The 24,758-nt window shown below is 40.3% G+C and overlaps 1 protein-coding gene across 3 annotated transcripts in view; it reads left to right on the top strand.

The window, feature by feature from the left end:
- The window catches only part of Lhfpl3 (LHFPL tetraspan subfamily member 3), a 540,637-nt gene that overhangs the window by 356,253 nt on the left and 159,626 nt on the right, over positions 1–24,758 (top strand). For all 3 annotated transcript variants that reach the window (XM_087655492.1, XM_087655491.1, NM_001401282.1), the window contains 1 exon segment: positions 11,904–12,140. In XM_087655492.1, the coding sequence (XP_087511618.1) occupies positions 11,904–12,140 (237 nt within the window).

Here is a 24,758-nt window from a genome sequence, read left to right as displayed (position 1 = left end):
AAAAGAAGCTTCTCTGGTGAGGGTCGAGAGATGCAACAATTCATGGGTAGAGCAATAATTCACTAGGAGTCAACTTAATTCTGTGTCTATGTAGTAGATTAGTACCTTCTCCCATAGACTTGTCTGGCCATGTGTTCTAAACCCACTAACAATGAGTTTCATATTCTAGAGTGGGTCTTAAGCCCAATCGGAAAATAGTTGGTTATTCCTATAGCTTTTGTAACACTATTGCACCAATGGGCATGTCTTGTCAGGCCAGTCATTATTAAAGCTCGCAGGGCAAAACTGATGGTGCCTGTCTCCTCTGGTTGCACAGCGTCTTCTAGTACGCTACAGGTTGCCTGGTAAGGATGAAGCTTCCTGGTTGGTATCAGCCTGGTTGTCTGGATGTAATGCCTTTAGCAATGGAGTCTTACCATCAAGGCTAGAGGGTAACCAAGAACATTGGCAAAAACCTAACCTATGGCAGGTTAGAACTCATTGACCAACAGCTCCCAAAGAGGTAAGCCACTCCTGACCTCAGATTTTGTATTTGTTAGCTTCTAGTGTCTAGTGGGGGCACAGTCACCCCATTATAGAGAAACCCCATTTAAACTATTTTTATATGTGTGTGCATAGACTTTAGAAAACTTCTGCAGTAGTAGATTTCCATCGAACTTTTTCAAAAGATCTGTACTATTAGTTAGCAATTACCATATTTCGTCCCTTCTCCCCTGCCCTCCCAATCACACCCCACTTAACCCTTTCTATTCCATCATTCCTTTTTATGCCTTCAGAACACTCATCCTTCCTCCCTTCTCTTGACATGCACTCATGGCCCCTTACTAATAGCCTGACTTATTTGTGTGTTCCAAACAAAACATTTATATCTGGAGATGCAAAGGTCACACCCACAAATGAGAGAAAACATGAAAAGATTTTCCTTTCAGATTGGCTTACTTTACTCAAAATGTTTGTCTGCAGCTCCTCCATTTACCCTCAAAATTTCAAAATTTCATTTTTCTTAACAGGCAAATAATAGCCCATTAGGTAAATACATTAAATTTTTTTATTCATTTCCAGGTCCTAACTATTGTGAATTGAGTGGTGGTGGCTATAAATGACAGATACCTCTCTATTAGGATATACAATCCTTAGTGTATATGCCCAAGACTGGTATAGCTGGACCATGTGATAGGCCTATATTTTTAGTCAATCATCACACTAAATTCTACAGTGACTGGGTAAGTCTGCACTCCATCAGCAGTAAATAAAATTTCTTCCTTCCCCCACATCAGCAATTTAATCATCTTGGCTTTTTTATCATAGCATCGAAGAATCACATTTGAAAGATATTGTATGCAATCTCCCCTTCTTCAAGTGAAAGAACTTACTGGATTAGGTTAGCTGGAAATTTACAGGTTAATTGCTACCTGGAAGTCAGCTTTCCTGATGAAGGAAAAACAATATTTACAAAACACAATAACAGCAACTTCCTTTCTCTATTAGCTCTGCAATGGGAGTAAGGTATCCAGTGGACAATTATATGGATAATATTTTCACGCTAATGATCAGCATTAATATTAGTTAATAGCATTGGAGATTAAGAAGCTCAGTAACAGATATTCTTGGCAATATCTATTTAAAAAGAAAAAGATGCTGGTAAGGCTGAATAACTTCAATTGTGACACATTAGGAAGTAAAAAGAAGTACTGTCAACGAGATCTGACCCGCAGATAGACTGAGCATATGATGCTGACCAGTAGCTAGAGGAGCAGTTACATCATCAGTCAGCCACATCAAAAGCACCACATCAAGTCAGATCCAATATAGGTATGTGCTTGACAGGCAATAAATGGAGACCTAGGTTCACGCTCCATTAAGCTTAATTCGCTCTAGAGCTCATCATTTAACAGAACACATAGTGTTCACTCGGGGAAGAACCAGAGGCCCAGAAGCCAGCTTTTCAGCTAGTACACTAAAAATATGTATTTTATCAAGTTTAGGGCTGTCAGCCAAAAGTAAAGAAAACCATTCCCACTCCCAACCAACTTGGGAAATTTCCTGTCAAGTTTGACAGAGGAAATGGAACCCTGTTGGGAACCCCAGAGTGTACTGACCACCAACTTGATGAGAATGATCTATTACAGTGAATTGTATCCTAGAAAGAGCCAACATGTAAACAGCCACATTTATTGCGAACTTCAAGGAGCCTCTGTTGTCTTAAGAAGTTAGAAATTCTTGACAGACACTGATGGGTCCTCATGAAAGATAGTCAGTGGCTCTGTCTCTTCCTCTGTCTCTCTACCTTCCTCACTCTTCCTCTGGCACAGGAGAAATTCTAATATGGAAACTGTGTCTTTTCTACTTTCTCTAGTCACGTTTTAGACTTTTTTATATGTGGTTCTATTCTGGGTTATAACAGCCATGTTGAGCTCTCTGCTGATCGTACTGAAAAGACTGAAAATCTTCCTATGGGATAGAATTAAGAAACCGATAGGATTGCTTACCCAAAGCAGAAGAAGATGCCCACAAGGAGAAGAGGGAAGGATTGGAGGGGGTATGGGGGCCTGGAGGAAGTAGTTAGCCACAATGCTATGAACCAAGTCAAATACAGCCACAGCTGAGATGCAAGAATAATATAAATCCATATAACAGTGTTTAATTACAAAACTAATAAGAGGGATATCCTGAGGCACATCAGAAAGGCCAAAGACTTAAAATATATCAGAAACTAAGAAAGAGCAAGAAGAAGGCAGATGCCTTTGTGTCTAGAATTCTTTTCCCTTGTTCTCAAGAGCAAGCTTGACGGGTTAATAGAAGCTAAACATCTGTCACTATACAGAAGGCCCAAGGGCAAGGTCTGTGCCATCTTGGCAATCCATGCATCACTTGAGTCTTCTAGGAAGTATTGGGGGACTTGGCATTAGAAAAATAGATGCAATTTCCTCATCCAAACTCAAGAATGCCAAATCATTTTTCTTGTTATCTGGAGGACTCCATCCAGGAAAAATACCCTGATGAGAGACAGCCACTCCTGGCATTTGCTACACATCGAGGAGAAGAGATGAACACTGTTGCTGATATAGGGAAATTAGATTTGAATGACTGTGTGGCATCCATCCCTAGATCTCCTCAATAAGACCATATTTCCTTTGCTAGCATTTCGTCTCCCCTTGAGGTGGACAAAGGAGGTAGACAGATGTACTGTACATTTCTGCTGATGCTGGATAGTGTCCTAGTCTAATTAGTTATCATCACACCTGTATTTTAATATCCACATGCTCTAATCAAACAAGTATGCCCCCACACTCATGTATTGTTTTCCTTTTCTGTAACTCAGTCATTAAGCCTCATTTCCCTTCCAACTCTTGAATCTGGTTGAAATAATAATGGTCTGGGACTAAATAATGGTCTAGGACTAGGGCTAAATGTCTCCAAGTACAATTTTGGAGTCCATCATATGTGTTGAAGACCACTTATTCAGTTCCACTTAAAACCTGTGTCTCCCTTTCCCTCATAATGCTACTCATTACTGCAGTTAAACTGGGCGCCACTTGACCTATAAGTCCTTTGAGAGAAGGGTTGGGTTTGTTTTAATCATCATCATCCCAAGAATTATAAATAATAGTTGCCTAACTAAAGTGGCTATTTACTATGGAGATATAAAATAACTTTATGTGTGTCTCGTCCCAAAAAAATGTTACTTTTTTTTTTAGAGTCTCATTAGCCACTGACCAGAATTTCATTAACAGAATATATTTCCCTTAGAGTTCAACAACAAAAATCAATGGAGTCCTGCATTTTGTTTTACTGGGATTTTGTTGCCAATTATTTCAAGAGTCCATTTTGACAACTCAGGATGCCAGCGCTTCAAGACAAGTTGACCTATTTCTTAGAGTCATGGAAACTGGTTTTGTTCCACCACAGGGCCATTTCTCAAGAATAGGCTCCAAGCCTTGTACTAAAATACCTAATTGTTGGGCAGTTCAGTGTCCACGTTTGTCCCAACCTGTTTTGTTCTTAATTACTTAATTAATAAAGTCATAAAGTCATAGACTAGCTGTTTTGTTTCGCAAGTTTCTTAGATGAGTCAGCTCCTTATTTTAATTTTACTGTCAGGAAAAAGCTCTGCATCTTCCAGGGAACTGTAAAAAGTGAATTCTGTGACTGTGCAATGGCTAAGAGATAAAACATTCACAGAGAAAGTTAAGCTCTACATTCTTGTTCATGCGCCATAAAATGGAGCCAATACAGTACCAAACTCATAAGCTATAATGAGATTTAAATGAATTGATTCCCTTCTTTTTCAGTTGACACTACAATGACTACATATTATAACTCCGGAATTCCATGAGTTTTCAGGTCATGACAACACACTACTGTGTATAACATGAAATGGTAGACAACCTAATGCCTCCTCAGAGAAACTCACAGTCTAACCTCTGAAGCTTAAGAAAGGGAAATTAAGGCTGCTGCTTCAGTTGAGGTTGCTAATGAGCAGGCCTTATGAGGGAGAGTTTATACTGTCTAAGTAGGCCTTTACAGTGGAATAAAGGGTAAGAGGGGTAGAGAATACATGAAACAGATGAAAATGCAATTTCTTTGTTCATTTGACTGCAATAACAAAGTACATTATATTGGACACCTTCAACTCTGAAATGTTTTATGAGTCTAGGGGGTGAGACGTCTGGTGGTGCTGGTGGATCCAGTGTTCAGTGAGGGTACCTGGTTTGAACATGGCAGTTTTTTTATTGCCTTGTGTAGCTTCTTTTCATAAATATATTAACCCCAATCATGGGAACTCCACCCTCATGGTTTAATTATTTTCCAAACACTTCATTACCACATATGGTCAGAAGAGGGATTTGATTTCTATGTTTGGTTTCAGAGAGCATTCATCCCCACCATAGCTACCAATGCTGCATTTGAAGTTGGGAATGGACACTCAAGGCCTAAGGAATGCTTGTGAAGCATTTGGAAACTGAAAAGTGAAAGGAATAAATTATACCCTGAAACTTCTAATACATTCCTATCAACATCTTGATTTTTGTCTATGAGATGCATGTGGAATGTTCTATGTGTACATAATGTTGTCGATCCCCTTTCCTTTGTAGCTTTTTGTACCCTTCAGACCCTTGTACTTCACTTCCTGTTCTCATGACACATGTGTTCTATTATCCCACCTCTTCTTCCTCAAAACCTATTTTCCTTCATGGTTTCATTTGCAGTTCCATGACCTATACCCACATTCACACCCACATGCACAAACACAGAGAACTAGTCTATGAGAGAGAACATGCAGTATTTGTCCTTGGGAGTCTGAGTCACTTCATTTAACAATTCCCAGATCCATCTCTTTGCCTGTGAATTGTAAGCTTCATTTTCTCTGTGTATGAATAAAATGCTATTGAGTATGTTAGCCACATTTTCATTACGTCTCATATCTTGATGGTTATCTAGGCTGATTTGGTTGCCTTGGTATTGTGATCAGAGCCTTAATAAACATGGATATGCAATGCAAACATCTTTGTGGTAAAATCCTTGAAATATTCCCAGGAATTGTATATCTGAATCAGATGGTAGTTTTATTTTTAATGTTTTTGGAAATGATTTCCACAGTGACAACCACTTCTTTCCCCATATCCTTATCAGCATTTGTTGGTTTTGTTTTCTTGATGATTAACCATTCTGCCTACATTGAGGTCCCAATGTAGTTTAAACTTACATTTCCCTGTTAAGGCTGTTGAATGTTTGGTTTTTTTTTAATTTTTATTGACCTTTTATATTTCTTATTCTAGAACTGTCTGTTAAGTCCAGTAGCCTACTCATAAATTGGAAGTTTTATTCTTTACTGTTTAATTTTTACAGTGTCTTGTGTAGTCGCGATATCAGGCCCTCATCTAAAGTAGAGCTGGCAATGATTTTCTCCCATTGTGTAAGTTAAGCCATCGTGTTTTCAGTGGGGTTTATAGCAGCAACAAAAAAATCGAAACAGATTATAAGTTAAGAAATGTTTAACCTTTATATGTTTGACGTGTTAGAATCAACAAAATCATAATGTATTTCTTTTATATATAAAACTCAACTTCCAGGGCTGGAGGGATGGCTGCTGGTAAAATGTCTGCTGTATAAGCATGATGACCTGAACTCATATCCCTAGCACCTATATGAAAACCTTGTCATGGCGCATATATCTGTAAGTCCAGCACTGGCACAGCCCTGGAGCTTTCTGACCATCCAACCCAGCCAAATAAATTATATTTTTAGGTTCAGTGATATACCCTGTCTCAAAAAATAAGAAACAATTAAGAGAAGATTCTTAACATCAAACTGGCTTCCACATGCGTGTGCGCGCACACACCCACAATCAACTTCCCTTTGAAGAGTACGAATTACACCATGGAGAGAGGGTATGGGCAGTATTGCACTATAGAAAATATATGTTCTGCTATCAATGTGGCCAGGTAAAAAGGAATCTAGACTATCTTTCTCCACTAACTGTGGAGCTTGTATCTGCACATGTGAGTGGGTGTCAGATCCTCCCCACACAGCCCAGGTTCTCGCAGCACCAGGAGAAGGGGTCCCTTTATTCAGGAAAACTGGGGCTAAGTAGCTGGACAGGGCATAGTAACTTTTCTTATCACCAGATACCACTTTCTAACTCTTGTCTTTGACAATCTAGGGTTTGTGTATATTTTCTCTTAACCAATTAAGCTATTATGTCCTTCACATTAAGACCCCAAGTTAAACGACCATACAAAAAAATATTGTATTTAAAGCCATACTCTTCCAGGATACATTTTTTTCCCTCAGCCACACTCTAAGCCACAGTATTTCATGTCCTGTGTCATCAAGTGACTCTATTTTCTGGAAACGAACTGACCCGTGACAGTAAACCTTTCTCCTGAGTTATAAATATTCTAGCTCAAAAATGACTGGCCGTGAGCTGATGGGACGCTGTGGGAGTGAGTCGTCCCTCTTTAGCAGGTGTTCAGAGTGCCAGTGCCAGTGTGAAGGTTTTCCCTCCCCAGCCCCGGAAGCCTCTGCTGGCATCCATTTTCCCAGCTACGGTATGCCCGAGTAATTGATAGAGTTTAGTGAATGCAGGTCTCTCTCTTCACTGTGTTCCTCCCGAGTGCTCCAGCATTATGAGGCAATTTATCTTGCTGTCGTGCAACGGTGCATAGGTTTCTTAAAGGGAGAATTCAGTTCAGAAATAGGCAGTTCTTGGGTTCTCAGCATTCGAAGTCTTAGTGGGACAGTGAGACCAGCCACATAAGCCGGCTCAAGAAAGCCCCCTTCTGTTACTTTTTCCATCTTCCTTCCTTTCCTTTGGACACAGAGCCTACTGCAAAGGGCTGTGGACTCTTCTAAGGATGTTGCCTCCTCCGTGGAAATTACATTCAGCTCTCTAACAAGAAAAATGTCACTGTCCTTAGTGGCTCCTGGGAACCAATCGTGAACTATTTCAGAAAAACCCATTGTGGGGTCAGCAGCCTTGACCCAGAGCGCCCTTGTAGAAAGTGAACACTTGTTTGCCACTTGGAACATGCTTTAAGTGGAAGTCAATTGAACCCCCCTCACAAGGACACAGTTGTTACATATTCTAGTTTAGAAAGTTCCATGGCGGCATACAAAAGGCTCTACGCTACCTCTGCATGCCTACCTCCAACCAATGAGCTTCCATTTCTCCTGGGCATTCAAATATGGTCTCTAATATATGCCCAGTAAAACTGTTGCCGAACAAGGAAGTTAGGCATTTTAATAAGAAAGCCATTTTTTGATAACTTACCAACTAGAATTTATTCTCCACTATCCCTTGTGGTTAGGACATCATGTGTGGATTAATCAGATATTTTGAACCCTTGTTTACTATAGCAATGACACTGTACCCTAGGGTTGATTGATTAACAGACAGTTACTACGAATCCAAGAAGAGCACTATTTCTTTTGCTACCAACTAAGGGATCTTGCAGGTACTTCCTACTCAGAACTGAAAAGACCTGTTTGTGTCTATGGCTGTACAAATCATGCAGATTAGGCAAGTCTGGCTAATAGAAACGGGATTTATCGCTGCATTCAAGCGCTGATTCAAAGAAGCTAACAGTCTCATCTATTTTTATGACTTAAATTAAATATAGTGTAAAATCAGAGGACCTTCCCCTTTCTAAACTGAAACAGCTAAGTAGAAGGAGGAAAGAAAAATATACATGTTTTGATAATGCATTAGTGCGGGAGCTTTTATTATATGAGAGCCTCCTTAAATTTTAAAAAGCTTTGGATGCATTTGCAGTATTCTTAATCCCACTTTACAACTTACAATTTAAAACAGATAACTTAGAAAATATCAAAAAATTGCATCAACAAATGGGGAATCAGGGTGTATGTAAATAAATTATGGCTGTGACACAGGGAGTATTATCATTCTGTGTGGTGTAATCCCATTTAATATCTCTCTCTGACTGCTCTTCCAGAGGTCCTGAGTTCAATTCCCAGCAACCACACAGTGGCTCACAACCATCTGCAATGGTTGAACCATCTCTTCTGTTGTGTCTGAAAATAGCTACAATGTACAGCATACAGCTACACTATACATAAGATAAATAAATAATTCTTAATATCTCTCATACATATACATATATGTACCTATACATATACATATATTTGTATACATACACAAACACACATATAGGAATACATATATAGATACATATGTATAGATACATATATATGTGTGTGTATTTCTGTATATATATGAATATACACATGAATACTATATATACATTTAAGCAAGCTTATAAAAGACCTTTTATAGAATCTTTCCTATGACCTTGTCAAACAACCTTATTTTTATTTATCCCTGCTTCCTGCCACTGCATTTGTTAAAGTTTTCCTGCTCTGTTTTTCCCTCTTTATAGCACCCATGCCCTACTGTCCTCAACTAGAGCATGTATACACACACACACACATACACACAAACACACACACACACTTACACACACACACACACACATACACACAGACACACACTAGGGCACTAGGATCCACAAATAAGAGAGACCATGAAGCCTTTGTCTTTCTGGGTCTGGGTTACTTCACTCCATATAATATTTTCCAGTTCTATACATTTACCTGCAGGTTTTGATTTCACTTTTCTTTACGGCTGAATACATTCCACTGTGAATTTGTACCACATGTTCATCAGCTATACCATCTCGGCATAGACCCCAAGGACTCCATCGCCTACTGCAGAGCTCCCTACTCAGTCATGTTCAATGCCGCTCTAATCACAAGAGCTAGGAGGTGGGAAAACTTAGATGTTCTTTACCTGAGGAATGCATATATTTTAAATACTCATGAAATAGTAAAGCAATTTAGAAGTTTTTCAGGTATGGTTTCAACTCAAGGACGTTCTGCATTGTCCAAAATAAAATTAATTTTGTTTATGGAAACTGCATTCTTTAAGAACACAGATAATCTGTGCTAAATAATGCTGTAGAGTATATGCTGTGTGCTAAGTGCTGAGAGAGGGCCAAGATGTGAAAATATTTTCAATTTACCAACTCATTGCATTTAAATCCACCCCAAGACAGCAATCTGTTGTCTGTTGAACGTGGCCCACAGAATCAACTAAGCAGGGCTCACAAGCCTCACAGAGACTTGTAACAATAACAAACTGGCTCTGAGGCAGAAGGAACACCCATTCAGGACCTGTCCCACATGTGGCCCATGCATATACAGCCATCCAATTAGACAAGATGGATGAAGCAAAGAAGTGCAATCCAACAGGAACCGGATGTAGATCTCTCCTGAGAGACACAGCAAGAATACAGCAAATACAGAGGCGAATGCCAACAGCAAACTGAACTGAGAATGGGACCCCTGTTGAAGGAATCAGAGAAAGGACTTGAAGAGCTTGAAGGGGCTCGAGACCCCATATGAACAACAATGCCAAGCAACCAGAGCTTCCAGGGACTAAGCCACTACCCAAAGACTATACATGGAGTGACCCTGGACTCTGACCTCATAGGTAGCAATGAATATCCTAGTAAGAGCACCAGTGGAAGGGGAAGCCCTGGGTCCTGCTAAGACTGAACCCCCAGTGAACGTGATTGTTGGGGGGAAGGCGGTAATAGGGGGAGGATGGGGAGGGGAACACCCATATAGAGGGGGAGGGGGAGGGGTTAGGGGGATGTTTGCCCGGAAACCGGGAAAGGGAATAACATTCAAAATGTAAATAAGAAATACTCAAGTTAATAAAAATAAATAAATAAATAAATAAATAAATAACTGGCTCTGAATGCCACCTCATCTGAATCTCTCTCCTTTTTTTTTCTTCCATTTTTATTAAATTGGGTATTTCTTATTTACATTTCAAATGTTATTCCCTTTCCCGGTTTCCTGTCCATCAGCCCCCTAGTCCCTCCTTCTCCCCTTCTATATAAGTGTTCCCCTCCCCATCCACCCCCATTACCACCCCCCCAACAATCCCCTATACTGGGGGTCCAGCTTTTGTAGGACCCAGGGCTTCCCCTTCCACTGGTGCTCTTACTAGGATATTCATTGCTACCTATGAGATTGGAGTCCAGGGTCAGTCCATGTATAGTCTTTGGGCAGTGACTTAGTCCCTGGAAGCTCTGGTTGCTTGGCATTGTTGTACATATGGGGTCACAAGCCCCTTCAGCTCTTTCAGTCCTTTCTTTAATTCCTCCAATGGGATCCCATTCTCAGTTCAGTGGTTTGCTGCTGGCATTTGCCTCTGTATTTGCCATATTCTGGCTGTGTCTCTCAGGAGCGATCTACATCCAGTTCCTGTCAGCCTGCACTTCTTTGCTTCATCCATCTTATCTAGTTTTGGTGGCTGTATATGTATGGGCCACATGTGGGGCAGGCTCTGAATGGCCGTTCCTTCAGTCTCAGTCCTCCTGGAGGACAGTCCAGGAGGTCTTAGCCATACACAGAAATCTACAAGCAGCTAAGGAAAGCTGAGAGTGAGAGAAATAATTTCCTCTAGGGAAGAGCACAGCAGTTGCTTATCCAGTCCCAAATAATCAGCCCTGAAATTCAATGTGCGCATGTGCACGTATGTATGTCTCTGTGTGTGTAGCATTATGGATACTAAGCAGGTTATATTTATGTATTTAGTAATATGTAATGATATAATATAAGAGAGGTAGATATTGATATAGATACACATAAACAATTAGAGAAAAAGAAATCAAGAATTTGAGAGCAAAGCGGTACATGAGATGTAGGGTTTGGAGGGGTGAAAGAGAAGGGGAATAGGATATAATTGTGTGTGTTTGTGTGTGTGTGTGTGCGCACGCGCGCACGTGCGTGCGTGTGTGTGTGTGTGTGTGTGTGTGTGTGTGTGTGTGTGTGTGTATGTGCGTGTGACTAGACTAGATAGTGTCAGTGTGTGCCACTCATGGTAAGGAGTTTCAAGAAATGACTAGACACTGGAGGTGGGAGCACAATGTTATTTTTCCAATGATTTAAAGTCAATATACACGCTGGTATTTCCCATGTTATCCTAATCCTTCATCTGGCTGCTGTCATCGCTCATCAATGCCAGCACTGAATTGTCATCCTGCGGTGTGATGCTTCCTTCTGGCCTATTTACAATGGAAGCCTTCCTGCAAAGGTGCACAGAATTTCAATTTCTCAGTATTCTCTCACAGCTAAATCTGCCTTAACTTACCTCAGATGGGTAGGCTCACTCTAAAGTAGAGGCTCGGAGTTTCTCTGCTGCAGAGTTCAAGGTCTGCTTACCGGGGTGGGGGTGGGGGTGAGGGGTGGACAGGAAATGGAAATGAGATTTGCTGCTCTCAAAGTCAAGAATTTGAAACGTCTAACAAACATTAGAAACATTTTTTAAATAAAATGCATAACCTTTTTCCTTTTGTCTTTCCGTCTTTAAGCTGCCTGCCTTGTCCTTGGCTGTATGATTTTCCCTGATGGCTGGGATTCAGACGAAGTAAAACGGATGTGCGGAGAGAAGACAGACAAGTACACTCTTGGGGCCTGCTCGGTCCGCTGGGCATACATCCTGGCTATCATCGGAATATTGGATGCCCTGATCCTCTCATTTCTAGCATTCGTGCTTGGGAACCGACAAGACAGCTTGATGGCAGAGGAACTAAAGGCAGAAAACAAAGGTAGGAGCTCCTACTGGATGACGCGAGCGCAAAGTACACCCCAAAACAGAATAAAGCAGAAGCCCTCTCACTCCTGCCCTGCAAGTCCTTTCTCCTGCATTCACGTGTGCATGTTGGTTGATGCTCTCGATTCTAAGACTTCCCCAAATTCAAGACGTTTGCAAGCCGAAAGTATAGCATTACAATTTCCCATCTTTCTAAGCCCCCTTATCTTCCTGGAACTCTCAAAGTCCTTTGTGACTGTTTAAGTATTTTTCCTTCTCTAAGGCCTTAACTGTGAGGAGTTAAGGACTAAGAGGCGACATTGGGGCAGGGGTGTCTATTGGATTGAATGGAGTATGCTTCCCCCCTGTGGATTCGGCTCACAACCGCGTGATTCAAACTCATCTGGGAGGGGGGATTCCCACCCCAAGTAGCTTTGGATACTCTAGTAGCTGCCCAGTTGAACTTTTCAATGTGTTATATGGGTAACCAACTCCTCAGATTTCCTTTCAAAAGAAAAATCGTCTCCTGAAATACAAGGAAACTTCGAGAAAGAACAGGACAATGACTGGTGATTAATACCTAAGTATATTAGAGTAGGTGACTAAGAATTAGTTCGTCATCGTTCAAGGTGAATCTTGTAATTTTTCTTCCATACTCCTAAATCTGTTCTTTAGGGTAGAATTTTAATGCCAAGAACTTACTATAGCCTTGGATTTATGTGATGAGTTTAATCTTTATATTATGGGGTTGGGAATTTCTTGGTAGCAGTGATGGTGGTTGATTTTTGAGACAGTGTCTTCTTCTATAGCCCAGATTGACCTCAAACTCTTGAGCCTCCTCTTCTGATATAGTCTCCTGAGTCCTCAAACTGCAGACATTACCCACCATGCCTGGACCTTCGTGTTATCATCAATCTTTATGAATTATTGCCTTTTTCTCCAAGTAGGTGCTAATTTTAAGCATGCCTTAGTATTTCTAACAGGCCTCTGAGGTAAATACTCATACTATCCTGGAATCACTCCATTTGTTTACATCTCCTGTAATGGCCACAGAGCCAGCTTCCCAGGCAGCCATCTTTGCTCATGCTTGTAAAACAAAGGTACATGGAGTGGCCAAGAGGACAGAAGACACCCAGGAGCTTTCACTCCCTGACTGGTAGATACAGCATGCATTAGTTTAGTTAATCCCGTCAAGAATGTTCCAAGCACAAAAATAACTTTCACAGGGAATGCTGCTGAAACATCCAAAACACAAAACTGCCTTTTCTCTCGGGGTTGACATTTCCAGAGTTAAAAAACACCCAACATAAAGATAATAGTTATAGTTTTGTTTATCTTGCAAATTTAGTACTTTTGTGCACTCATTAATCTATTTTTATAAACTTAATTATTTTAAAAAAGAACTTTGCAAAAAAATAAAAACATTACACACCCAAAGTAGCCAGACCCAAAGTCTATAAAACTTCCTGAACTCATATATATAGTTAGAATTAGCACTCTAGAAGCTGTGAAGCTTTGAATTAGATTTTACAATTTTAGTATTGAATATATGTTATATATTTATCTACCACTGAAAAAACCATGACAAAATTAATACTAGAAAAAAAGCTTTATATTATTTTTCATAACTTGCATCCACTACCTGTCTTCAGTACTTCCAAATTCCCGTTTTTAGCTTGACTTATATCTTTTGTTTCAAATGTACATATATTAGTCATGCACTCATTAATTAAATGCTCTGTTTGGAGCTCTCATCTGTCTCTGTGGCCTGTTGAATATACTCTGTTTTCTGTCTTCTTCCCTTCGTATTAAATGGTGAGGATTGTTCAAATTTGCCTAATTACCTTTCTGCAGGTAATCACAGAGTACTTTGTTCTGTACACATGCAAATCCTTGCAGCCTCTGGGACAGCCAGTGATGGGACAAAATGTTACTTCTTCCCTTTACTGTTCAAAGTTAAACTAAAAACTTCTCAGATCTTCTTTGACCACACCTACAAGAGAATTCAGAAAGATACAGTTGAAGTCATAGCAGGTCATCTGCCACAGATCAGAGTAAACCAAGGAAGCCCAGAAAGCATCAGACTGTGTGGTGAAACATTTCAGTTTCCCAGTCCACCCTTCTTAGTCTGAGACTCTGAGAATCCAAGCAGCTTTGCTCTGTACACTTGCTGGCCCTTGTGTTGTATAAATCTAGATAGTCTCTATAAATCAGGTCAAGATTTCTAAGCTTTGTATGAAATTTAACCAAACCTACATATTTCTGAAAAACAAACCAAGATTTACTGTTGTTCTAAAAAGCAGCCTTCATTGTTTGGTATTACTTAATAACTTGTTCAAGGCGGAAACTTCTGAACTCAGATTATCTGAGGCCAATCAATGATTCATATGTGATATGCATGTGCCTAATTTGCAATTATGAAACTGATTACTCATTAATAGATATCCGTGCAGTTGCATGGGTGTGTTAATATTGATGTTGAGTCATTAAAACATTTTCCAGTATTAATTTTTACTATTAAAACTACCAAGGTGTCTCTTGGGACACAAATGTTTGTTTGGGTTCCACGGTAAGACATTGATAAGGTGACAAATGTAACCCTGGCTCAGTATTTTAAAACTTATTCCAGGGTATTTGCTGGTGCTAAGGATCCAGCCATGGCTCAAAAGAGTAAAAAGTTCATACATTCCTGTATTAATATCACTGCACATTATAACCTCTACAATCTTTCAGCCTTTTAACCCACCGGTCATATCAACAGGCATCTTAGAAGTAGCAGATGCATAGCCAGGAACAACATATGATCATGACATAAGACAGCCCACTAAGGACCATATCTTGTTTGAGAGCTACTGCAATTAACTCCACAACACCCTTAACTCCACGACACACCCCTGCTTTACATCGAAGATCCATCATATAAATCCAGGTTCTCTATGTATCATTACAGCAAGGATGCTGCTTAGACCCATGCATCTTTCTTAGCAGCCCGCCCCCCAGTGGGATAAAACAAAATCACTGCTATATCAATTGAAGAATCTATTGTTATTAGAACCGTACTCTACTCATGGGATCTCAAGACACGGGGGAATGTGAAATGCTAATTAATCATAAATTAATCATCACCAAGATGCTATTCCGTGAGAAAACAAGGAGGGGTATGTAACTAAAAGTCCCCACCGCAGCCAACTCCAGCCGTCTCCCAAGAGTCATCTCCAGAGCATTCGCCCCAGGCCCCCTTCAGCTCATCCTCTAGTATTTCTTGAGGCTCTTCTTTCCCAAGAGCACAAACATCACGTGAAAGATACCTCACCTGAAACAGATCGTAATTTCGGAATGGAAAAAAAAATGAAAGTAGAGGCATGTTCATGTACCCTCAGCCGTAAAGAAGTAGCCACCTTTCTGTTCTCTGCTTTGGCCTGAAGTCAGGAGCAGTGTTGGTTCTGCAGAAGATCCAAGCGCTCTCACAGAGGGCCCCACGGTGGAGCTCGGTGGGTAATTTTTAATGAAAAAAATAAGTACCACTGAGAAACGAAATGAAGAAAAACTCTTTAAACCCAGCGAACCTTGTACCAGATTGGCCCATTTAGGTAAAATAAATTAATTAAATAATTAATTTTTAACAAAAACCTCCATCCCCTCGTCCCTGCTCTGACCTGGAGGACACGGGCCTGCAGGCTGTATAGTCCCTGGCCCAGGGATGACGACATTGCTAGGCAGGTGTTTCTTTTTTGGAGTGCAGCAGCATGATTTCTAAATGAGCCAACAGCAGTCAGCATTTAACCTTGATATGCTGTTTAATTGCATATTTTAACACACTGAACTGTGAAGTCAATTTAATTATGTAAAATTAAAGTTTCACCCAGATAAAAAGGATTTGAAATGAAAGCTCCAATTTCAATTTCTTTCATTAACTGTGAAAGGATAAATAATTACATTTTTCAGAGCTCCTCCGCCACAAATATTTCTTTCCTTGCCAGACATCACTTATAAAAGAGGTCTGTTTCTACGTGCGTGTATGGTCACTTATCAGATAATTGGGTCCTCTCGTGAATAGCTTTAAAGTCACTTTATCTGTAAGCACTTAAACAGCAAATAAGGAAACTTGATCCAGACGTGGCTCAGGCTACTGTTTCTTTATTAAGTGGTTTAAGCACTTTTTAATGCTGTAATACGGGAGGGAGAGTAAATTTACCTTACTTACCTAATTGAGAAATGCCTTTGGAATTTAGACTTCAGGTATCATGTGTGTAGTAGAAGAAGCTGCTCATGGCTTCAGGCTGCCTGGCACTGGTACTGTCCCTGACACTGGCTGAGACCAACACCTTAATAACTCCACAATTAGCCCTCCTCGGCTGTAAAATGCAGGGCTTACCCAAATAGCATCTGAGGACTCTGAGGGTGCTAAGGGCTCTTGCCCTCACAGCTATGAGTGTGTTACTTTGTGGAGCTGGTTGGCAGGCAAGAGTGTCAAGGAAAAGGAAAGTTCAGAGGTGTTGGGGGTTGAGGTTCTGGAATACCTTGAGTCTTCTTTTCTCTCTCTAAAGTGTGCTCTCCCTGTGGCCCACTCACCACTTGCCAGCTCATTCATACCCGCAGAGCAGAGTGAGTCAGAGTTAATAGACTGTGGTACACAACAGATGTGCCTCTGTGCCTACATCACTATGTGGTAAGCATGTGGGCACCAGGACGGTGACTTGGGTATCAGGACAGATACTTTGCCTCTGGTCTCGAGGCCAGCAGATGCCTTTAGTCCAGTCCCTGAGTATCTAAGAGCCTCCACTTCATCTCATTAAAAGGGGAAGGATGGGGGGAGGGTTGGGAGGGGAACACCCATAAGGAAGGGGAGGGGGGAGGGGGATGTTTGCCCGGAAACCGGGAAAGGGAATAACACTCGAAATGTATATAAGAAATACTCAAGTTAATAAAAAAAATAAAATAAAATGATGGCTTTCCTCTAAAAAAAAAAAGGGGGGGGAGGATGGTACCCAGTCTGCCTCTTATACTGACTGAAAGAGTTCAACCAAAGCTTGAGGGTGCAATCACGTATAGACCGTGAAGCTGGAATCAGCTTTAGTACGACCAAACATGTGCCACGTGAAATTTGATTTGATCTTTGAAATCACAGAGTGAAATAGTTATCACCACCCTAGCTCTTCATGGCCCAAACTGTGGTACAAGAAGGTTAAAGATACTGCCTAGATGTTCACAGCTAAGAAAGAAACAGACTTCTTTATTTATTTATATTAATCACTCCATTTTTTTACATCTCAAATGATATCCCACTTCCTGGTTCCCCCTCCACAAACCTACATCTGCCCTCTCCTCCCTCCCCCTTGCCTCTATGAGGGTATTCCCCCAACTACACACCCTTTCCCACCCCAGCGCTCCAGTATTCCCCTACACTGAGGCAGCAGACCTCCACAGGACCAAGGGCCTCCCCTCCTATGGATGTCAGACAAGGCCATTCTCTGCTACATATGTATCTGGAGCCATGGATCCCTCCTTGCACACTCCTTGGTTGGTGGTCTAGTACCTAGGCGTTGTCCAATGTTGTTCTTCCTATGGTGTTGCAGTCCCCCTCTGCTCCTCCAGTCCTTCCAACAGCTCCCTCACCGGGGGTCCCAAGCTCAGTCTGATGGTTGGCTCCAAGCATCCACATCTGCATTGGTCAGTTGCTGTCCGAACCTCCCAAGGAACAGCCACACCAAGTTGCTGTCAGCAACCACCTCTTGACCACAGCAACAGTGTCCGTTTTGGTGTCTGCAGACGAGATGGATCCCCAGGAGGGGAGGTCCCCAGATTGCCCTTACTTCAGTCTCTGCTCCATATATTTTTGTCCCTTTTTTCCCTTTCGACAGAAACATTTCTAGGTTAAAAATTTTGAGATGAATGTGTGACCCCATCCCTTGACCGAAGATCTTGCCTATCCATTGCAGCTGGTCTCTACAGGTTCAATCTCTGCTTCTCAGCTAAAGTTGTCCCTGTTGGGTCCTGGGAGCCTCTCCTTTTGCTGGAGTCTGGTACCCTCCATTGGCTATCCCAGTTCCTCATCCCCTACTGCTACACATTTTTATTCGATTTCCTGGCCCTCTGTACCTCTCTCCCACCCCTCCAGTACCTTATAATGCCCCCCTTGTTTCCTCCCCCTCCTTTCTCCCTCCCAGGTATGCCCCACCCTCCACCTTCCAAAATCATCCTGTTCCCCCCTCAATGAAGGAATGAAGCATCCACACCCGGGTCTTCCTTCCTCTTAAGTTCCATCTGGTCTGAGGGTTGTATCAGGGACATGGTGAGATTTTGGGTTAATATGCACTTACCAGTGAGGGCATACCATGTGTGTTGTTTTGTGTCTGCGTTACTTCATTCAGGGTGATATTTTCTAGTTCCATCCATTTGCCTGAGAATTTCATGAAGTCGGTTTTTTTCTAAATGAGTAGTACTCCATTGTGTACCATATTTCCTCTATCCATTCTTCTGTTGAGGAACATCTGGGTTCTTTCCAGCTTCTGACTATTATAAATAAGGCTGCTATGAACATAGTGGAGCACGTGTCCTTGTTATCCATTGGAGCATCTTTTGGGCATAAGCCCAGTAGTGGTATAGCTGGCTCTTTAGGTAGAATGATTTCGAAATTTCTCAAGAACCACCATATTGAATTCCAAACTGGTTGTACCAGCTTACAATTCCACCAGCAATGGAGGAGTGTTCCTCTTTCTCCATATCCTTGCCAGCATGTGCTATCACCTGAGTTTTTGATCTTAGCCATTCTGATTGGTGTGAAGTGGAATCTCAGGGTCGTTTTGATTTGCATTTCCCTGATGACTAATGAAGGATGTTGAACATTTCTTTAAGTGCTTCTCAGCCATTCAAGATTTCTCAGTTGAGAATTTTCTGTTTAGCTCTATAACCCCATTTTTAAAAGGGCTATTTGGTTCTCTGGAGTTTAACTTCCTGAGTTCTTTCTCTATTTTGGATATTAAGCCTCTATTGGATGTAGGGTTGGTAAAGATCTTTTCCCAATCTGCGGGATGCCACTTTGTCCTATTAACACTGTCCTTTGCCTTACAGAAGATTTTCAATTTTATGAGGTCCCATTTGTTGATTATTGATCTTAGAATATAAGACATTGGTGTTCTGTTCAAGAAATTTTGCCCTGTGCCCATGTTTGAGGCTCTTTTCCACTTTCTCTTATACTAGATTCAGCATATCTGGGTTTATGTGAATCCACTTGGACTTGACCTTTGTACAAGATAAGAATGGATCAATTTGCATTCTTCTACACGCTGACCACCGGTTGAACCAGCACCATTTCTTGAATTCTAGTCCATTTATTTGTCTGACTGACTCTGTACCAATACCATGCAGTTTTTAATCAATATTGCTCTATAGCACAGCTTGAGGTCAGGGATGGTGATTCCCCCAGAAGTTCTTTTATTGTTGAGAGTAGTTTTTGCTATCCTGGGTTCTTGTTATTCCAAATGAATTTGAGAATTGCTCTTTCTAACTCTATGAAGAAATTTTGGTGGAAACTGCATTGAATCTTTAGATTGTTTTCAGCAAGACGACTATTTTTACAATATTAACTCTGTCAATCCATGAGCATGGAAGATCTTTCCACCTTCTGAGATCTTCTTCAATTTTTTTCTTCAGGGACTCGACATTCTTGTCATACAGATCTTATACTTGCTTGGTGAGAGTCACACCAAGATATTTATATTATTTGTGACTATTGTAAAGGGTGTTGCTTACCTAACTTCTTTCTCAATGCACTTACCATTTGAGTAGAAGAAGGATACTGATTTGTTAGAAATAATTTTGTATCCAGTCACTTTGTTGAAGTTGTTTATCAGTTGTAGGAGCTCTCTGGTAGAATTTTTGAGGTTACTTATGTATACTATCATATCGTCTGCAAATAGTGATAATTCGACTTTCTCTTCTCAATTTGTATCCCTTTGACCTCCTTTTGCTGGCTAATTGCTCTGGCTAGAACTTCAAGTACTATATTGAATAGGAAAGGAGAGAGTGGGCAGCCTTGTCTTGTCCCTGATTTTAGTGGAATTGGTTTGAGTTTCTCTCCATTAAGTTTGATGTTGGCTATTGATTTGCTGCATATTGCTTTTATTATATTTAGGTATGGACCTTGAATTCCTGATCTCTCCAATACTTTTAAAATGAATAAGTGTTGTATTTTGTCAAAGGCTTTTTAAGCATCCAATGAGATGATCATGTGGGTTTTTTCTTTGAGTTTGTTTATATAGTTGATTACATTGATGAATTTCCATATATTGAACCATCCCTGCATTCCTGGTATGAAGGCTACTTTAACATGGTGAATGATCATTTTGATGTGTTCTTGGGCTAAGATTGCGAGAATTCTTTTTTTTTTTATTAACTTGAGTATTTCTTATTTACATTTCGAGTGTTATTCCCTTTCCCGGTTTACGGGTCAACATCCCCCTAATCCCTCCCCCTCCCCTTCTGTATGGATGTTCCCCTCCCCATCCTCCCCCCATTGCCGCCCTCCCCCCAACAATCACGTTCACTGGAGGTTCAGTCTTAGCAGAACCCAGGGCTTCCCCTTACACTGGTGATCTTACTAGTATATTCAATGTTACCTATGAGGTCAGAGTCCAGGGTCAGTCCATGTATAGTCTTTAGGTAGTGGCTTAGTCCCTGGAAGCTCTGGTTGCTTGGCGTTGTTTTTTGTTTTTTTTTTTTTTTTTTTTTTTTTTTTTTTTTTGGTTTTTTTTTTTCGGAGCTGGGGACCGAACCCAGGGCCTTGCGCTTCCTAGGCAAGCGCTCTACCACTGAGCTAAATCCCCAACCCCGGCGTTGTTGTTCATATGGGGTCTTGAGCCCCTTCAAGCTCTTCCAGTTCTTTCTCTGATTCCTTCAACAGGGGTCCTGTTCTCAGTTCAGTGGTTTGCTGCTGGCATTCGCCTCTGTATTTGCTGTATTCTGGCTGTGTCTCTCAGGAGAGATCTACATCTGGCTCCTGTCTGCCTAGTTTGCGAGAATTCTATTGAGTATTTTTGAATCAATATTCATAAGGAAAATTGGTCTCAAGTTCTCTTTCTTTGTTGGATCTTTCTGTGGTTTAAGTACCAGTGTAACTGTGGCTTCATAGAAAGAATTGGGTAGTGTTCCTTTTGTTTCTATTTTGTGGAATAGTTTGAGAAGTATTGATATTAGTTCATCTTTGAAGGTCTGATAGAATTTTGCACTAAGCCCATCTGGTCCTGGGCTTTTTTTTTTTTTTTTTTTTTTTTTGGTTGGGAGACTTCTAATGACTGTTTCTAATGCCTTGACGGATATGGGATGGTTTAGATGGTTTATCTGATCCTGATTTAACTTTGGCACCTAGTATCTGTCTAGAAAATATCCATTTCATCTAGATTTTCCAGTTTTGTCAAAGGCAAAAACCTTTTGTAATAGTATCTGATTACTGGGTTTCTATAGTTATGTCTCCCTTTTCATTCCTGACTTTGTTAATTTGTGTACTCTCTCTGTGCTCTCTAGTTAGTTTAGCTAAGGGTTTATCTATCTTGTTGATTTTCTCAAATAACCACCTCCTAGTTTTGTTGGTTCTTTGTATAGTTTTCTTTGTTTCTATTTCAGCCCTAAGATTGACTATTTCCTACCATCTACTCCTCTTGGATGTATTTGCGTTTGTTGTTGTTGTTGTTGTTGTTGTTGTTGTTGTTGTTCTAGGGCTTTCAGATGTGCTGTTAAACAGCTAATGCACAATCTCTCCAGTTTCGTTATGGAAACATTCAAGGCTATGAGTTTTCCTCTTTGCACTGCTTTCATTGTGTCCCAAAAGTTTAGATATGTTGTGCTTTCATTTTTATTAAATTCTAAAAAGTCTTTAATTGTTTTCTTTATTTCTTCCCTGACCAAGTTATCTTTGAGTAGATAGTTGTTAAGCTTTCAAGTGTATATAGGCTTTCTGTTGTTTTTATTGTTATTGAAGACCAGCCTTAGCCCATAGTGGCAGATAGAATACATGGAACTAATTCAATGTTCTTGTATCTGTTAAGGTTTGTTTTGTGTCTGATTATATGGTTGATTTTTGAGAAGGTACCATGAGGTGCTGAGAAGAAGGTATATTCTTTTGTTTTAGCAGGAAATATTCTGAAGATATCTGTTAAATCCATTTGGTTCATAACTTCTTTTAGTTTCACTGTGTCTCTATTTATATTCTGTTTCCATGACCTTCAATTAATGAGAGTGATGTGTTGAAGTCTCCTACTACTATTATATGAGACTCAATGTGTTTTTTGAGCTTCAGTAACATTTCTTTTACAAATGTGGGTGCCCTTGCATTTGGGACAGAGATGTTCAGAATTGAGAGTTCATCTTCGTAGATCTTTCCTTTGATGAGTATGTACTGTCCTTGTCCATCTTTTTTGATAATTTTTAGTTTAAAGTCTATTTTACTGGATATTAGAATGGCAACTCCAGCTCATTTATTGGGAACATTTCCTTGAAAGAATTGTTTTCCAGCCTTTTTTTCTGAGGTAGTGTCTATCTTTGTTACTGAGGTGTGTTTCCTGTATGCAGCAAAATGCTGGGTCCATTTTATGTATCCAATCTGTTAACCTATGTCTTTTTATTGGGGAATTAAGTTCATTGATATTGAGAGTTATTAGGGACCAATGATTGTTGCTTCATGTTATTTTTGTTGTAAGAAGTGGAATTATCTTTATGTGTTTCTCTTCTTTTGGGTTTATTGTAAAAAGATTATTTGGGGGGGGTAATAGTTTCCCTCCTTGTGTTGGACTTTTCCTTCTATTATCCTCTGTAGGACTGGATTAATGGAAAGATATTGTTTAAATTTGGTTTTGTCCTGGAATCATTTGATTTCTCCATCTATGGTAATTGAGAGTTTTGCTGGGTATAGTATCCTAGGATAACATTTTTGTTCTCTTAGAGTTTGTATGACATCTGCCCAAGATCTTCTAGCTTTTATATTCTCTGTTCAGAAGTCTAGTGTAATTCCGATAGGTCAGACTTTATATGTTACTTAACCTTTTTCCCTTTCCACTTTCAATATTCTTTTTTTGTTCTGTGTATTTGCTGTTTTAATTATCATGTGATGGGAGTAATTTCTTTTCTGGTCCCATGTTTGGTGTTCTGTGGGCTTCTTTTCTATTTATGGGCATCTCTTTCTTTAAGTTAGGGAAGTTTTCTTCTATAATTTTGTTGAAGATATTTGCTGGTCCTTTGAGTTAGGAATCTTCACTCTCTACTATACTTACTATTCTTAGGTTCAGTCTTTTCATTGTGTCCTGGATTTCTTGAATGTTTTGAGTTAGGGGCTTTTTGCTTTTTTGTATTTCCCTTGACTGTTGTATTGATGTCTTCTATGGTATATTCTACACCTGAGATTCTCTCTTCTATTTCTTGTATTCTGTTGGTGATGCTTACATCTAGGACTCCTGCTCTCTTTCTTAGGTTTTGCATCTCCAGGGTTGTCTCCCCTTTTGTTTTCTTTAATGTTTCTCTTTCCATTTTTAGATCCTGGATTGTTTTGTTCAATTCCTTCACCTGTTTGAGTGTGTTTTTCTGTGTTTCTTTAATGGATTTATGTGTTTCCTCTTTAAGGGCTTCTATTTATTTACCTATGTTCTCCTGTGTTTCTTTAATGGAGTTATTTATGTCCTTCTTAAAGTCCTCTGTCATTGTCATGAGATGAGAATTTAGATCTGAATCTTGCTTTGCAAGTGTGTTGGGATATCCAGGGCTTGCTGTGGTGGGAGAACTGCTTCTGATATTGCCAAGTAGTCCTTGTTTCTGTTGCTTATGTTCTTGTGCTTGCCTCTCACAATCTGGTTATCTCTGGTATTAACTTGACTCACTGTCCCTGGTTGAAACTCATCTATCCTGTGAGCCTGTGAGCCTGTGAGCCTGTGAGCCTGTGAGCCTGTGAGCCTGTGAGCCTGTGAGCCTGTGAGCCTGTGAGCCTGTGAGCCTGTGAGCCTGGATGTGTCAAAAATACCTGGGGACTGTGACTGGTGTGTGTGTGCTGAGTGGGTGGGGATCCAGAGAAGAACTCTGCTCTCAGCACAGGTGCAAACTGGAAGCAGGAAGGAACAGGTTTAATTCATTTAACTGACAATTTCAAGTCTTGTCTTTGGTCCAACGTCATGTAACCCATTTATAAGAGATACCTTCACTTTCAGCTTAGCTAGTCAGCCCTATAAAAGCAGTGAAGTTTATGCTTGTTTCCATTTGGTTGCTTTTAGAAAAGTTCTATATAACCAAAGGGTCAATGCACCAGAGAATAACTTATAAAATCCATGCTGCTACTTAGCTATAAAATTTTATTAAAAACCTAGTGAAGTAAGATCAGGGAACCCAGGAAGAAAGTATCTTCAACTGTTTTGAGTCACAGTGAAGTGTCTGTTTCCTGGTGGCAGCAACAGTCCATATTGCCTTCAAAGAATCTTAAAATGGGCATGAATAGAAACTGCATACATCCTGGTCCTTTTCAAAGGGACTAAAACTATGCAAGATACTAAGGCAAAGATGAGTGGTCCTTGTGGGGCCAGCTGTCACACTACATCTGATCGTTCTCCCCATCAGGTGTTTGTAACCATTTGGGTTTTACCCTCAGCCATTTCACAGA

Source organism: Rattus norvegicus, chromosome 4 (assembly GCF_021556685.1).
Source record: "Rattus norvegicus strain SHRSP/BbbUtx chromosome 4, alternate assembly SHRSP_T2T, whole genome shotgun sequence".
Lineage (NCBI taxonomy): Eukaryota > Metazoa > Chordata > Mammalia > Rodentia > Muridae > Rattus > Rattus norvegicus.
This window is presented reverse-complemented; position numbering and strand designations above follow the sequence as displayed.